At 41.9% G+C, this 15,240-nt stretch overlaps 2 protein-coding genes across 2 annotated transcripts; one reads left to right on the forward strand and one right to left on the reverse strand.

Moving 5' to 3' along the window:
- Window positions 1-1,867: 1,867 nt before the first annotated feature.
- Window positions 1,868-5,948, forward strand: cfap210 (cilia and flagella associated protein 210). The gene is made up of 9 exons (XM_086145782.1): window positions 1,868-1,978; window positions 2,640-2,848; window positions 2,938-3,111; window positions 3,196-3,401; window positions 3,722-3,878; window positions 3,953-4,092; window positions 4,165-4,357; window positions 5,042-5,206; window positions 5,299-5,948. Exons 1-9 carry the CDS (start codon window positions 1,909-1,911, stop codon window positions 5,653-5,655), a joined length of 1,671 nt encoding a protein of 556 aa, XP_086001908.1. The 5' UTR covers window positions 1,868-1,908; the 3' UTR covers window positions 5,656-5,948.
- A 696-nt stretch (window positions 5,949-6,644) lies between these two features.
- On the reverse strand, window positions 6,645-13,818 carry ppig (peptidylprolyl isomerase G (cyclophilin G)). Its single transcript, XM_086145781.1, has 13 exons — window positions 13,669-13,818; window positions 12,990-13,073; window positions 11,751-11,825; window positions 11,555-11,662; window positions 11,369-11,413; window positions 11,193-11,280; window positions 10,803-10,832; window positions 10,561-10,700; window positions 9,950-10,115; window positions 9,694-9,879; window positions 9,518-9,608; window positions 9,283-9,422; window positions 6,645-8,765 (listed from the first exon to the last, which is right to left on the reverse strand). Exons 2-13 carry the CDS (start codon window positions 13,048-13,050, stop codon window positions 7,748-7,750), a joined length of 2,148 nt encoding a protein of 715 aa, XP_086001907.1. The 5' UTR covers window positions 13,051-13,073; window positions 13,669-13,818; the 3' UTR covers window positions 6,645-7,747.
- Window positions 13,819-15,240: the final 1,422 nt, after the last annotated feature.

Genomic DNA, 15,240 nt, shown 5'->3' on the forward strand with positions numbered 1-15,240 from the left:
CAAAGAAATAAAGGAAATGAAGAAGTTTGGATCAGATTGGGCTTATGATATCTACACTGCACGTCTTCCTAAAACAATTATATTCAATATCTAAGGTTTGTCGTTGTTGGTTCGTGGAAATTATAGACTTACTTGGAAACCGGGCCGCTTCCACTTTCTGAATTCCCATCATGGAATTATGATGGAGAAACTAAAGTGTCATGAGAGCTGTAAGAGAAATAAAAATAACCAGTTATCCTTTCATTGATGTCAGGGTTAGACGTTATATAACATGAGTGTTTTGCAATGGCTTTTGCAGGGATCGTTGAAATTCACGACAGGCCCTCGGGTTTGGAGTCCGCGTCCCGTGTCCTAATTGAACAGGCGCTGTTTGTCACACGACTCCCTCCCATGGCTGCTCGTGACAAACCCCTTTCTTGTAACGTGCGCTCAGCAATTCGGTGTAAACTGTCACCGACGAATGCCTCGGCGACAGTTTTAAAAGCATGTTGACTCGTCGTGACATGCAATCATTCACTCGCTCATTCTTATGTCATATAGAGACGTTCAACCATTCACTCGCTCATTCACACGTCCCACAATAACCATCCAAGTTGAAATGGTTTCATATTTTATTAACTTTAGTAGACAACAAGTCTACCGTTAGATAGGGCATCACTGCATAGTTAATACACAAACAAAAATCAGCTTTTTTTTATTATTAACTCAGGTATGTGTAAGGTGAAAATGACAACAGTTCATAAAGAATTTAATGGAATTAATCCAAAACAAGTCTTGGGAAACTATTGCATGAGTTGTTTTTTTGGGGGAAAAAAAGAGAAATACTTAAAAAAATAGGAACGGTTCTGAAAAAATGTAATGGAAGTATTGGAAAACCAACCTTGCAAAATATTGCATTATATTTTTGCGGGAAAAAATAGAAATAATTACAAAAATGAGAACAGTTCTAAAAGAATGTAATGGAAATAATGCAAAACGAACCTTGGATATATATTGCATTATATTTTTTGAGGGGAAAAAAGAAATGGATGTATTGGAAAACCAACCTTGGAAAAATATTGCATTATATTTTTGAGGGAAAATATAGAAATAACTACAAAAATGAGAGTAGTTCTAAAAGAATTTAATGTAATTAATGCAAAGAAAGCCTTGGAAAACTATTGCATGAGTTTGGGTTTTTTTTTGGGAGGGGAGCGGAGGGAGAAATAATTTAAAAAAATAAGAACAATTCTAAAAGAATTTAATGGAATTATTGGAAAATCAACCTTGGAAATATGTTGCATTATATTTTTGGGGAGGAAAAGAAATAATCAAAAAAATTACAGCAGCTCAAAAATAATTCAATTGGATTAATGCAAAACCAACCTTGGACAAATATTGCATTATATTTTATTCATTTTTATTTGTTTTTTTTGGGGGGGGGGTAACAAAAATGAGAAGAGTTCTAAAAGAATGTAATGGAATTATGGAAAACCAACCTTGGAAAAAAATTGCATACTTTGGCAGGGGTGGGGGATAAATAATTACAAAAATGAGAACAGTTCAAAAGAATTTTAATGGAAATAATGCAAAACCAACCGTGGAAAAATATTGCATTCATTTTTTTTTTTTTTTGGGGGGGGGGGGGGGGGTTATTACAAAAATGAGATCAGTTCAAAAGTAATTCAATAGAATAACCTGAAAACCAAACTTTGAGAAATATTGCATTTAATTTTTTAGGGGAATTAAAAAAAAAAGAAATGATTGCAAAAGTCCACTCGCAGTCAGTTGTGACAGTGCCATCTGTTGTTGGTCACATGGAAGCATCGGTGAGCCTGCTGCTAGGATACGGGCCAACAAACACACAGGGGTCCTACTGGACGGCCTCTGGGAACCCCGTGGGATTTATCAGCTGTGTTATTTGTCAGGATGCGACGATCAGAATCAGAAATGCCGTCCGTGGTTCAGTTCGGCCGGAGGAGAGGATCCAGCAAAAGCGGTGAGGATGAGAAAACAGTTCTACAGCTTCCAGTATGCAGTCTTTTCGGCTTTATTCGCCTACGCGAATAGACCTCCTCCAACTAACTTCATGTCCTCTTTAACTCCATCCATACATCTTCTTTTTGGTCTTCCAGGCCTCCAGTTCAAACCTCGGCATCCTTCTACCAATATATTCACTGTCCCTCCTCTGTCTCTCTGTCCTCTGAAGGACGCCTTCCTTCTCTAATCCATCCTCGTCACTCCGAAAGAACATCTGGACATCTTCATCTCCGCAGTCTGCGTCCGGACTGCAGACATAACACTAAACTCCTAATGATCGCACTAATAAACTATGATAATTATGTATCGGTTTCCCATTCAGGGCTGCGATAATATTGAAAAATGATATTTAAATGATATTTAAAAATGATACTTTCAGACTTCCACAGCTATAAAAGTCCAACATGTACCACAACCCAAACAAGTTAACAGAAAAAATCTGTATATATTTTATGTAATGTCAAATTTACACTTGTTTGCATCACTACTGATGTCTCTTTCACATGTTATAATGTTAATCACACCAACTGATGCATATTCTTAATTTCCTTTATGAACCTTATGGATGCGCGAGCTCATGTGCAGGACAGCTAAAGAGATAATTCTGTATTATTTCTAAGTATCACCGGCCGCTGAGGACGCCGGGATATTCCGGGCGCCGGATCTCAGTCAGATCGCTGTCTTGTCCAAGAGCGATTGGCTCAGGATCCGAGACGAAATGAAGCGGGCGGATAAAGACAAGGAGCAAATCCAAGAGGCCGTGAAGCAAAGAGAGGCCCTGCACCGAAAATCCAGAGAGGTGGTGAAACTGTGGTCCAACACAATCGCCGTAAGTCACGTCTCGTTCATTCTAGCTACTCTGCGTCGTGCAGATGTAACGTTTTTTTTTTTTTTTTTTTTGTGTGTGTCTACTTCAAGGGTCAACGTCAGAAGAAGCTGGAAGCCAAGAAGATTCGCGAGCAGATCGAGGAGGAGAAGAGGAAGCGGGTCGATCTGGAAGAGGCCAAATATAAAGAGGAAAAGCAAAAGGAGGCCGTAGAAAAAGCGAAGACTCAGCTGTATTACCAGACGGACAGAGTCAAAGGTTTACACGTCGGTATCCCCTCGCTGACGTTTACGGGTGCTTCGACGCGATTTTTGAATTAAAAACAAAAGTTGCGTTGCCTGTCTGGACAGGGCGCGCTCCTGCTGACGGAGGTGCTGAAGGAGAGGGAGGCGCAGCTTCAGCTGAGGCGGCGAATGAAAAGCGCTTCCAAAGAGCTGGACAAAGAATACGCGGCAATCCTGAAGGCCGGGGAGGACGAGGATCGGAGGCAGGAACGGGAGGAGGCGCAGAGGAAGAGGCTGGAAAAGGCGTCTGTCGCAGAAGCGCTGAGGAACCAGTGGGCTTCATTTCTACATAACATTAAAAAAAAATATATAAAAATCACCCATTCATATCGATGCGATTCAAGATTAATCTGCAAATACAGTTTAACAAGAAGAAAACTATCAGATTTTATCCAAATGAAACCTTTTGAGGTCTTGAAAGCGCAGATAAAATCGAGAAATACGTTTCAATAAGAACATTGATGAATAGAAGCATTTCAAAATTAAAATGGGAAATGTTAGTAATAACTATTTGGTTCATTACTTGATGAACAAGTGATGGATTGATGCTTTTGAAGCAAGTGTGATCATCAATATTGGCGCGATCCCGCAGGATGAAGGAAAAGCAGGCGGCGATGGAGCAGGAAAAGCTAGAGGTCGAGAGGGAAGGCCAGGAGATCCAACACCTTCAGGAGCTCCATCGGTGGGAGCAAAAACAGGAAGAGGAGGCACAAGCGGAGCAGAAAAGGAAGCTCCTGCGAGCTCACCTGGTGGGGGGTTCAGAGACACGGCGGCTCAGCCGGGCCTCGGTTTTCACCGAGTAACGGTTGATTCTGTTCTGCAGGAGCATCTCGCCGGCAGGGACGTCGTCCGGGCGGCGGCGTCTCAAAGGCAGGAGGAGGAGGAGGAGCAAAGGAAACGTTTTCTTGCCGCGAAGCAAAAAATGTCCAAGCTGAGGAGGGACAAGGAGAAGGAGCTGCTCAGGTGAGGAGGTCTTTCCTGGGGGGGGTTCGCGGACGCTCTTGACGAGCAAGGGGTCTCGTGTTTGTTGCGCAGCGAAGCCCAGGCTCGCAGGGAAGGCGTCATGGCGAAGCTGAGAGACGCTCTTAAGGAGCGAGGTGACCTGGAGGAGCGGAAAACAGCCGGGGCCGTCGCCGAGCAAGAGGCGAGACGATGTCGGCGGCAGCAGGAGGAGGAAGAGCGCAGGGCCGCCGCGCTGAAGGCTATTTCTGCACACAGAGAACAAATGGTAACATCTGTGACACCATGACGACCATGTTCTTTCAAGTAGATAAACACCAGAATGGAAAAAAAAAACATGAATATACACAAAAAAAGAAAAAAAAATTATATGACTAAAATTTGCACGGATTTTACCTTGTTGCAATAACAGCTCCTGTTATTTTTTAGTGAGCGTTCATTTGTGCCCGTCCCACCCGATTCCCGTCTCTATCACACTTTTGCTTTCCATGTCCCGGCCTCTTTTTACTTCAACCAGTTGAGACAGAAGGCCACCCACTCTGTCCGAGTTCAATGTGCACGTATAGTAAAAGGAAGTTGTTTAAGATAACATCTTAAAGAATGGAGTCCAGACCGGCTCGAAGTGTCACAATTGTGTTGGGATTTGGCAACATGTGGATAAAATCTAACTTCACCTCATTTACAGGTGACTTCCTGCTAATTCCCATTTCCTTATGGCAATACTTGAGCAGATTCTCACCACAGCAGCCTCATTCTTAATCCCTTCTTACTTTGCTCTTTTCTTTTATCTAAGAGTTGATGGCTAGTTTTGTGCAGTCGCATACATTTGAATTGTCATTTTGGCAATCCACTTTTTGTAAAGCATACATGTTTTGCCCCTCATGCTCCACTGCTTCAAATTGTTTTATTGATGTATTTTGCAAATTAAATTCATCAAATGTTGTTTTATCAGATTCAAGAAAAGGAGCAGAGGGAAAACGTTAAGCGACAGAATGAGCGAGACGCACTCCAGGCAAAGAAAGAGGCTGACAGAATCTTCTTAGAGAGACAACAGCTGAAGGCCCGGAGTGTCAGGGAAGAAGCAAAGTCGGTGCAAGACTTCAACACCATGCAAGTGGTAATCTCCAAACCACCACCGGCAACATTGTTGGAAGGATGATTGAGAATGAGATGATTGCGAAAAGCAATTGGGGTCGTTTTTACTTGCAGGCTCAGAAAAACATGAAGCGAGAGCAGGTGAAACAGGAGGAGAGCATATTTGAAGCGAAGAACACGGAGGCGTTCGCTGAAGAAGAGGAGCGCTTTCGGCAGTACTCCGGGAGCATCATCGAGGCGGCTGCGAAAGCTCAGGGAAACGTGTTCGCACTCTGCAAGGCTGCGCGGCAGGGGACCGGAGGGGGACCGGGGCCCGGCTTCAGTGGAGCCGGATCCAGTTACATGGCTTGGGACCGGAGTGGTGCTCAAATGCCCAAGTTCACCACAGACAAGGACCGGCAAATCAAAAAGGCCAACGAGGTTGTGGACGTTCAAGAAGCGAAGACCCGTCTCGGTTTAACGTGGGGTTAAGCGACCGTCGGCAGCGAAAATTCTGGTCCTGTTGTTTTACAGACTTAAACTGGAGTGATCAGCCGGTAGTAGGTTAGTAAAGACTGAAATGACTCCAGCTCAAGCAACATGAGATCTTCTGTGTAAAAAAAAAACAAAGCCATGCTTCTCAGAAACCACTGCCCGAAATAACAAGGTAATTTCTGAGATTTGTAATTTTTTTTCCCGTTTTGATTTTTTTTTTTGTCTTCATTTTACAAGTCATTTAATAAAAAACTCATTCGATACACAACAACTAGCCTGATTTTAAATATTTTTAATTTTTTAAGAACTTTGTTTCCAAAGTGAGCTCCTGGCCTTTTCTTATTTACTTCTAATTGTAAGGCTATATTCTTAGTGGCTTGCTTAGTGGGTTTTCAGTTTTTTATTAGTAAAAAAATAAATAAATCATGTATTAACTTTTCCTCCTTCACATCCATATTGGTCTTTCACATACATTTCCAAAAAAATATATTTACATTTGTGGTCATAACGTGACGTGGAATAGTTCAAAGGGTATGAATAATTTTGCAAGCCACATTATGTTCTTTGGTAGCCGATTTCAAGCTTAATCAAAGAGAGGCCGGGTATCGGTTTGGTTCTGAGGGAACTGTCGGGAATCCTAATCCGGATTCCACTCACGGCTCAAGACTGGAAATCTGGACGCTTCAGGCCTGGCAGCGTGCCATCGTGATGCTCTGTGGAGCGGCCGAGTCATGTGACTCGGCGGTCCAATGACAGGCGATCCCTTCGCTCTGGAATTGGTTACTATGGTGACATTGCTGAAAATGCAAACAAGCCAAATGAGTATCAAAAAAATTGTTGGGAAAAGCGGGAAGGTGTTAGTTTGACATAAGTGCCCAGAATATAACGTGATTACTTTTAAAGTATAGCAGATTACCGACTGCTCTCTTACTGGATCTGAGAAGCGTAGAATCACAGAAACGATAGTTGAACCTGCCACTCCGTGTTATAAAGTTCCCCTTTATTACCGCTCTGCTGGACGCCACCGCTTGGCTAACCTGGACAGTATTTTCAAACATTCACAGCTTATTCAAAAGCGCATCATTTCGATTTCACTGTACACGTCAGAAGTTCTTAAAACAAATGCACACAACATTGTAATCCAGATCGATTTTATGTTGTACTTACAGCGTCACGTCGATTTTTTTTCTTTTTAATCCACCCCCCCCCCACAAAAAAACAACCAAAAAAAAACAGAGGCATTTTTCTCGATAAACAAGATTACATTGAAAGATTGGGAACATTTAAAAAATATCTAAAAAGTAATGGTAGTACAGAAAAACAAACACAAAAAAAAAAAAATGACGGGAATAACCATGCAGAGATTTTTTTTGTCTGTCTGTAAAATAGTCGGAAGAACAAAAAAAAAAAAAAAATATCCATCAGATTTTCCAAACTCAAGGGAGTTATCCCCAAATCAGACTATTAAATAACATTATAAAAAAACAACTAAACTTAACGGGTATGTAAATGGAGAAAAAATTTCAGTTATGGTCAAATCATCCATTTGTGACTCATGAACTGTCTGGAGTATCAAAGAATCTAACAAGAAAAAAAAAAAAAAAGAAAAAACAAATAAACACAAAAAAGGAGCTTCTAACAGGTCGGATTCCGATTGAATAAAAAGCCGGCCTGCAAGTGCGGCCCCCCCGTCGGCCTGAAGCTTCAGCTCACCCCTGACGTGTGGTAAGGTCAACAGGTTTTACAATTTCTAAGTCCTTTCACCCCTAATTTCTGCAGGATTAAATTCAACACGGGTTTTAACTGGTTTCGAATAAGGATTTTTTTTTTGGGGGGGGGGGGAATCCCATTGCACTGGTTATTTCAGTTCGCAGCATTTTTGTATTTCTAACACAGTACTGTAAAACCACCTGGAGCTCAGGGTTTGTTTGTTTATTTTTTTTTTTTTGCACTGAGAGAGGAATGTAAAAATCAGCTTCCATATCGGTGGAGAGACAGAGCCGTCAACGTGAACTGCATATAAAACGGGGGAGGTACTTCTAAAAACAAAAACAAACATTTGGATCGAATTCTCCCGGAGAGGCTGGGTTCAGTTGCTGTCCGAGCTGGAGCTGGAGCTGGACCTGCTCCTCTTCCGGTCTTTGCCTTTCCGGTCCCTCGACCTCGCGGGGCTTCTTCTCCGCTTGGAATCTGGGCTCTTATGACTCCTCTTCCTATCTTTGCGGTCGCTGTCGGAGGAGCTGCTGCTACTGCTGCTGCTGCGGCTGCTTCTGCTGCTGCTACGCCGCCTCCTCTCTCGGTCCGACTCCTTTCTGTGAGGCAAGCGGTCTTTGCTGTGGTCTCTCCTCTTGCTCCTGCTCCGGGAGCGCCGACTCCTGTGCGAGTCTCTCGTCTTGCTCCTGTCCGGGCTGCTCCTCCCGCGTTCCCTGCTCCTGGATCTCCTGTCCGGGCTACTTCTGCCTCGATCCCTGCTCCTGGACGTTCTCCTGTCTGGGCTGCTCCTCCCGCGCTCTCTGCTCCTGGAACTCCTCCGCCTCCGATCCTCCTTGTCGCTGTTGTGCTGTCGGTGTTGACTCCTGCTGCGCTCGCGGCTGCGCTCCCTGCCTCGCTCTCTGTCCCTGTTCCTGCTGTTGGATCTGTGCCGCGTCTTGGAGCTCCTCTCCCTGCTCTCCGATTTGGTCCTGGTCCTCTCCCCGTTTCTTCCTTTCGATCCCTCCTTCTGCTTTTTATCCTCTTCGTTGCCTTTAGTTTTGTCTTTTTGGGCGTCAGATTCCGGCTCTTTTTCCTTCTTGCTGTCGCTTCGCTCTTTGCTCCTGGAACGATCGGTCGTGTCCTCGCTCTTGCGCTTGTGCGCCTTTTCCCTGCTTTTGGACCTCCGTCCCCTCTCCCTGCTCTTGCTGCGGCTTTGGGATTTAGCCCTTTTCTTTTCTTTCGGTTTGCTTTGCTTCTCGTCCCTCTCTCGGTTGTCCTCCTCCTTGCTCTTGGACCTGTGGGACCGAGCTTTCTTCTCTTTCTTACTCTCATCCCTGCTCTGCTCGTGCTTCGTGTTGGACGTCCGTCGCTCTCTTCTCGGCGCACTTTCCTCCTTGTCCTCATTCATGTCGCCTCTGTTGAAATCAAGTGCAGAGTAAATATCAAGAGCCCCACTTCACGCGCATTTTGTTCTTTCCTTCTTTCTAAAAATATAAAAAAATAAATCAACTACTTCTTGCTTGCAAAATGGTAACAACACAAGCCGTGCTCCGTAAATGCAAAACGACAGATATCGAAGTATCCTTGATGAGGGCGGATTGTGCAACCTCAATTTCCGACAGTCATATGGCACAATAAGCTAGTTATTTCATTTTAATACATATTTTACAAAGTCAAGCTGATTTCTTGAGCAACAGCAAAGAGTGCGGCATATTTTAGCTGAGTTCCGATTTATGGTTTTGTTTTAGGAATATGATTAACAGTGGCAAACGGCTCTTGAAAATAAAATTGTTCCAGATGTTTTGACATAATAGGTCAGGTATTGGGCTCACGAGTCTATGACTGGAAAGAAGCCATCGTGACGAGCGACGCTTTTCAACTACCCAGGCGTCGGGCGTGTTGAGAGAACGCATGTTTCTTTCGGCGTCTCACCTGTCACCCTTGATCCAGCGCTCCCCCGTGACGGCCCTCATCCTCTGACGCTGCATCTCCAGGCGCCAGTGCGGTGGGGTTTCACTGCGGCGGAAGCGATCTCTGGACCTCGAGCGGGAGCGCGACGGAGTTCTGTATCTCTGAGCGGGAGAATCGGATGCGCTGACTTTACCGCCGGTGTCGACAAATCTCACGGGATGGGAGCGAGATCGAACGGCAGCGGCGGCTCACTCACCCGCGGACCTCTGCCTTTTATTTTCCTGCCAGATCGGGTCATGACCAGTCTTCGGTGATACGTTGGCTGGGAGTTGTATGCTAAACCAGTGCTGAGGGGAAAAAAAAAACAATAAATTAGCATGCTTGCATCAACGCGCAAGTAAGAATGTCGGGATGCTTTAACGACGGAATTACCTCTCTCTGGGCCGTTCCTCTTTGCTCCGCTGATCCTTCTCTGGCTCCTCCTTCGCCTTCGGGACGGCCTGTGGGCTTCTCCTCATGAGGAACCGATTCTCCGGGACGGGGGGGATTTCTTCGGGACGCACGCTGGAGGTGACCAAGTCCTCTTGTTCTTTCTCCTCGGTAATCTCGGGCTCCAATCTGAGAAAACACGGCTCGGCGTAAACCCACTTGTCCATTTTCGCAGAACCTGTGAAAGGCGCTGAAATACCTTTTCTTTTCCTTCTTCTTATGTTTCTTCTTTTGCTTCTTCGCTTTCTTCTTCTGCTTCTTGGATTCTTTCTCGGACTCGGAAGACGATTCCGAGCTGTCGGAGTCACTGGAGCTGCTGCTGGAACTGGACGAGGCCCTCTCTTTCTTTTTCTCATTTTTCTTGGCTGCACACATTTAAATGAGTCAAATACCAGGCGGTGTAAAATCGAAATATTGAAATATCACAACCAAACCTGCCATGACCTTCGAGGGTGTATAAAAAAAAAAAAAAAAGGCCGATATTTAAGGTGCATTTAACACCCAAATAACCCTTAAAAAAATAAAAATAATGAATTCTCACGCTAAGGTGGATTACACACCCACACCCACATATATATAAAAGCTCAAATCTATTCTACATACAATATTATAACAGTTTTCCATGTTGGTCTAAATACCTACAAATGTAGTTTTATCTACCTAAAAATCAGGAGGCCCGCATATTGGTGGGCTCTAGATTACACTGTCTAGCAAGGTAGAAGTTGCAAAAAATTAAAAAACAAACACACAACCAGAATTTGGATTAGAAACTGGTCTCCGAAATACAGAGTATTCATCGCGCAAACGTACCTTTGGATTTTGGGATGAGCTCGCCGCAGTTCAGAACTTTCACCTCGGCGTATGGCCTGCTGTTGGGATCAGTTTTCTGGTTCTCCATGGTTTGGACGACCTCTTGGCCGGAGATGACGTGACCGAAAACCACATGAACACTGAGGGTACAGAGACAAGACTTGTGGTTTAGCGACTGCGGAGTTCTACGTCGAGGACGTCAGAAACAGTCAGGATTTTCGATGAAGCCACTTAGAACTCACCCGTCCAGATGTGGTGATGGTTTGGTTGTGCTGGAGTGCAAAAACAAACAAGACAAAAAACATTTTTGCAACTAGTTAAAAAAACATGAACACTGAATTATTCACGAGATAGATAATGCTTTTTTTTTCCTTCCTATTTTATAATAACTGAAAATGTTGAAAAAAAATGACTGGTAAGAACATTGTACAAAGAAAACAGAAAAGTTTGTATTTACTATGTTAAACCACCATAAACAAGATTCAAATCAAACAATGTTCGATGTCTACATTCATATATCATTATGTATATTAAAAAAAAAACAAACACATATACTATAGTATAAGTTAGATGGGATTACATGTATTGATATTACCCAGTCCTCTGTAATTTAATCAATTAGAGATGCTTACATGAAAAACTGTGACCCATTTGTATCTTTGCCTCTGTTGGCCATAGAAAGCAGGTACTCCTTGTTGTGTTTCACAGCAAAGCTTTCATCTGCAGGGAAAAGGAAAAGATTGTACTGCCACCTGAAGTCAATGTCACTTTGGCACATAACTGACAGCACAGACTGACGCCTCATTACCTTCAAAAAAGCCTCCATAGATGGATTCACCTCCTCTTCCATTGCCTGCAATATCAAGGAAAACATCAGCAAAACAGGCGCTGCTTTAGGAAGGTTGAATTCTCAAAGCAACTAAGCGGGTGCAACATTTATAGATGATTATATTCACTGGAAAAATTTGCAAACGAACTGCTGATACAAACTCACCCTCACTGAAGTCTCCTCCTTGAATCATGAAGTCTTTGACAATCCGATGGAACAGACATCCTTTGTAATGCAGAGGTTTTTGAGTTCCTTTACCAACACCTTTCTCACCTGGTGAGGGAGGAGGGTAAAACAACGGGACTTATTACCGCTTATTTGTTCAAAGAAAACAACCCCAAGTAAAAGTTCACATCATCACCTGTACAGAGGCATCTGAAGTTTTCACATGTTTTGGGACAGATGTCTGAAAACAACTCCACCACTATGCGCCCGACTGCAAGAGAACAGGAAAATCTTATCTTAGTTATGGGAAACCTTGTGACAGAAGTCAAAGCACTTTTCTTGTGCACCATTTTGGTTCCTCCATCTGAATGCAGCTCTGATCAGACTGCTGCCAAGAATGATTCTGATTCTAATCGAGGTTTCGTCATTTATTAACTTTATAAAAATATTTCAATAATAATAATAGATAGGTTTTCTGTAGCGCTTTTCATGATACTTAAAGACGCTTTACAAGTGAGAGACAAATGAAGCAGTGCAAACACAGTTATTGGGAAAGGCTGAGTGGGGGAAAGGGGAGACTACAATAAATGTAAATATAAAGGGGGAAAACAAGATTAGGAGGGAGAAAAATGTAGGTGACTTGGTAGTACTGGGAAAGAAGTCTCAGGTGTTGTACGTGGTTTGGAAAAGGTGGGTCTTGAGGTTTTGTTTGAAGGATAATTGTGATATTCTGGGTCATTTTTTGTTCAATATTTTCAACATTCTGCCCTTTTTGTGTATTTTTAAATTCTGTCTTTGTCTATGTTTACCTTGGGTATTTTGCAAGTATTTTGAAAACAAAGTGAATGTGCTGTGTTCTTTCTGTTTTGATATGACAGCAAATTACAAAAAAATTGCAGACATATTAGCTAGAAACTGTAAAATTAACATGGAGGAACTATGAGATGAGATGAGAGATGAGAAACACTTTATTAATCCCGAAGGAAATTGTTGTGCCAGAATTTCAAGTAAAAAACATAACAGTAATAGATGATAGTAGAAAGGAGGAAGAATAAGAAATATCATGAAATATGAATTGTCTTAACTGTTAGCAGTAACTACAAAGATTGAAGATTTCCTGCGGCTGAGGGAAGAGGAATTCAAAAGTCTAACAGCCTCAGGTAGGAAAGACCTCCGGTGACGTTCAGTGGAGCTCTTTGGATTTATATCATGATGAAGAGGATGAAATTATTATGTTCAGTAATTTTGAATTTAAAAACAATGATCAATGTGTATCTTATACTGCCTGGACATTGTCAAAATTACTCTGTATTACAGCAAGAGAGATTCTTCTCAAAAGTTGTAGTTTGCAGTGTTGCAGAATCGTGTTTGTTTTTTGCACAAGTTGCAGATCACGATAAACCGTATCAACGGAAAGCTGGGGCTCTTTCCTTACCGAGCACATTGCCGATCCCAATGTCAAGAAAGCACCGAGAACGCTGAACCTTGATCCCCATGGTTACCCGTTCTGTTCAAGCACCTGGGAAAACAAGCATTAGCGACACTATTACCCACTTTGCGTTAACAGAAATGCCCGGATCATTAATCCCAACTCCCTTCGCGCAACCGGGAAAGTTAAACACTTATATCCGGGGTGTTATTAAAAATGGCGGGGTTCATTGAGAGGATCGTGGTTAAATGTTATCGACGGTTTAAACTCAAAACACACGAATGATGGATCAATTGTCAGAGTACATGAGATTCAAACAACATTACGGTGTTATCGGGTTGAACTTCAATTCGGTAAGCTAATGTCCGTTTATTTATGATCGCCAAGCTACCCGACATCAGGCTAGCGGTTTGAGCCGAGTGTGCGAACATGATTTGGTTTAAAAAAACAAAAGGATACTTTCGCACTCTTGGGAGCGCAAAAAGGAGTTACACAGGTCACCCTCACATTCAAATATTAAGTCTATTGCTCAATTTAGAACGTTAGGCCTGTTGTTAGCATTAGCTAGCCTTAGCCGAAAAACATGAATTCTTGGTCATTATATCAGCACTACAGCCCGGAACTCTTAACGGACGACTGTTAGAAAAATGAATGAAAAGTCATGTACGGCGTGAAATCACATCACCTTAACAAAAGAATATCACTCCGTACAGCGAGTCGATCTCCCGAGCGACATGTGTGAAGTTTCATTCAGCGCCTAGCAGTTCGCTATTTTCTGAAGATGGCGCGGTGGGGACGTCAACGGTGCGCCAACGCTTTACGGCAACCGGACTGCTTTACGGCACACAGTCGACTAAGATGTTTTAAACCGGAAGACCTAAAGCGATGACATAACATTTGGTTTACTTTTAAGCAACAAAAGAAATTAACCTTTTGGGAACCTTTTTACATTCATAGAAGGAACGGATTAACATCAAACAAAACTTCAGTCTTTCTACAGTAAATGGATCCATACAGCGCCACTATAAATGAACTTCAAAACCTGAATTTTATTTTGGAAAAATATGTTTCATATTTGTTTGTGTGTGTATATGTGCATATAAAGTAAGTATTTTAGTTATACTCTTTATGTGTTTTTTTACATTTTTGCATATATGTATATTTTTGTGTTTCTCCTGGCTAAACAGATTTGTTGTGTATATATATTTGTTAATAAAAACAAAACAAACAAACAAATAAATAAATAAATGGGAAAAAAAAAAGAGAGATGAACTATGTGTCAACGTTATTTTAGGCCTGGCCAAGTTCTTCATTCACAAAAAACGAATGCAATAATGTTCCCCAAATTTTACGTTCTTTATAAACGATTTTGAATTATATTAAAAAAAATCCTTAAAACTTATGGAAAAATCTTAAAACCAAAAAATATACAGTTTGATGTCTAAGATTCCTTGTGAACCACCAAGTTAAATACATGTTATATTCCCCTTGCAAGTTTTTTTCCCCTGTCTTTTTAATTTTATTTGTCTATCTATTTATTTGATCATTTTCTTTTACTTTCTTTTTCATATAGCATTGTACATTTCTCACAAACCGTTAACACTGTTAACTTCTAATTACAGAACGAATGTCCTTATGTCCTTCGCTTCCTCATCCCCGGTGGTTTCATTGACATTCAGTTCTACCTTGTCAAGTTTATTTGTACTATTTATGTTCAAAAAAATGTTTTAAACAGGAAGACGGTATAATAGCATCAGAACCGCTTCACGGCTAAACTGTTTTGCTTGAATCTAATGACAAGTCAGTGCGATCGAAACCATTGTGTGGAAATTAATGGTGCATATAAAACTATTTAAGGAATCAAAGTTGCAAGGTAAATTTGCAAGGAAGGGGATTATTATAGGATATTATCGATGCGTCTGCGAGTTACGTCCAGACATGACGTCGATACCACGTTTTTTGTATCGAAATTGCTAATTATAACCGATCGAATTCAACAATATCGTGATAGTCGAACGGACTAAATGTTACAAAATCGACAACGTCGAAGTGAAGATTTTGATTTTTTTTTTTGCCATCACCCCGCCTTAGAACATCTCTGATCACACAGAATGTGTGATTCTAAGAGAAAAAAAACCTCACAGTTTAACTATATCTACCTTTAAAAAAAAGAAGAAAACTTTCAAACTATCTGACTTAAAATCATTCCTTTAATTGTTTAATCTATAACAGCATTTTGAATATGTTTTAACCCTCG

The sequence above is a fragment of the Fistularia commersonii genome, chromosome 4, assembly GCF_037954325.1.
Source record: "Fistularia commersonii isolate RoL2024-O1a breed Wild chromosome 4, RoL_Fcom_v1.0, whole genome shotgun sequence".
Lineage (NCBI taxonomy): Eukaryota > Metazoa > Chordata > Actinopteri > Syngnathiformes > Fistulariidae > Fistularia > Fistularia commersonii.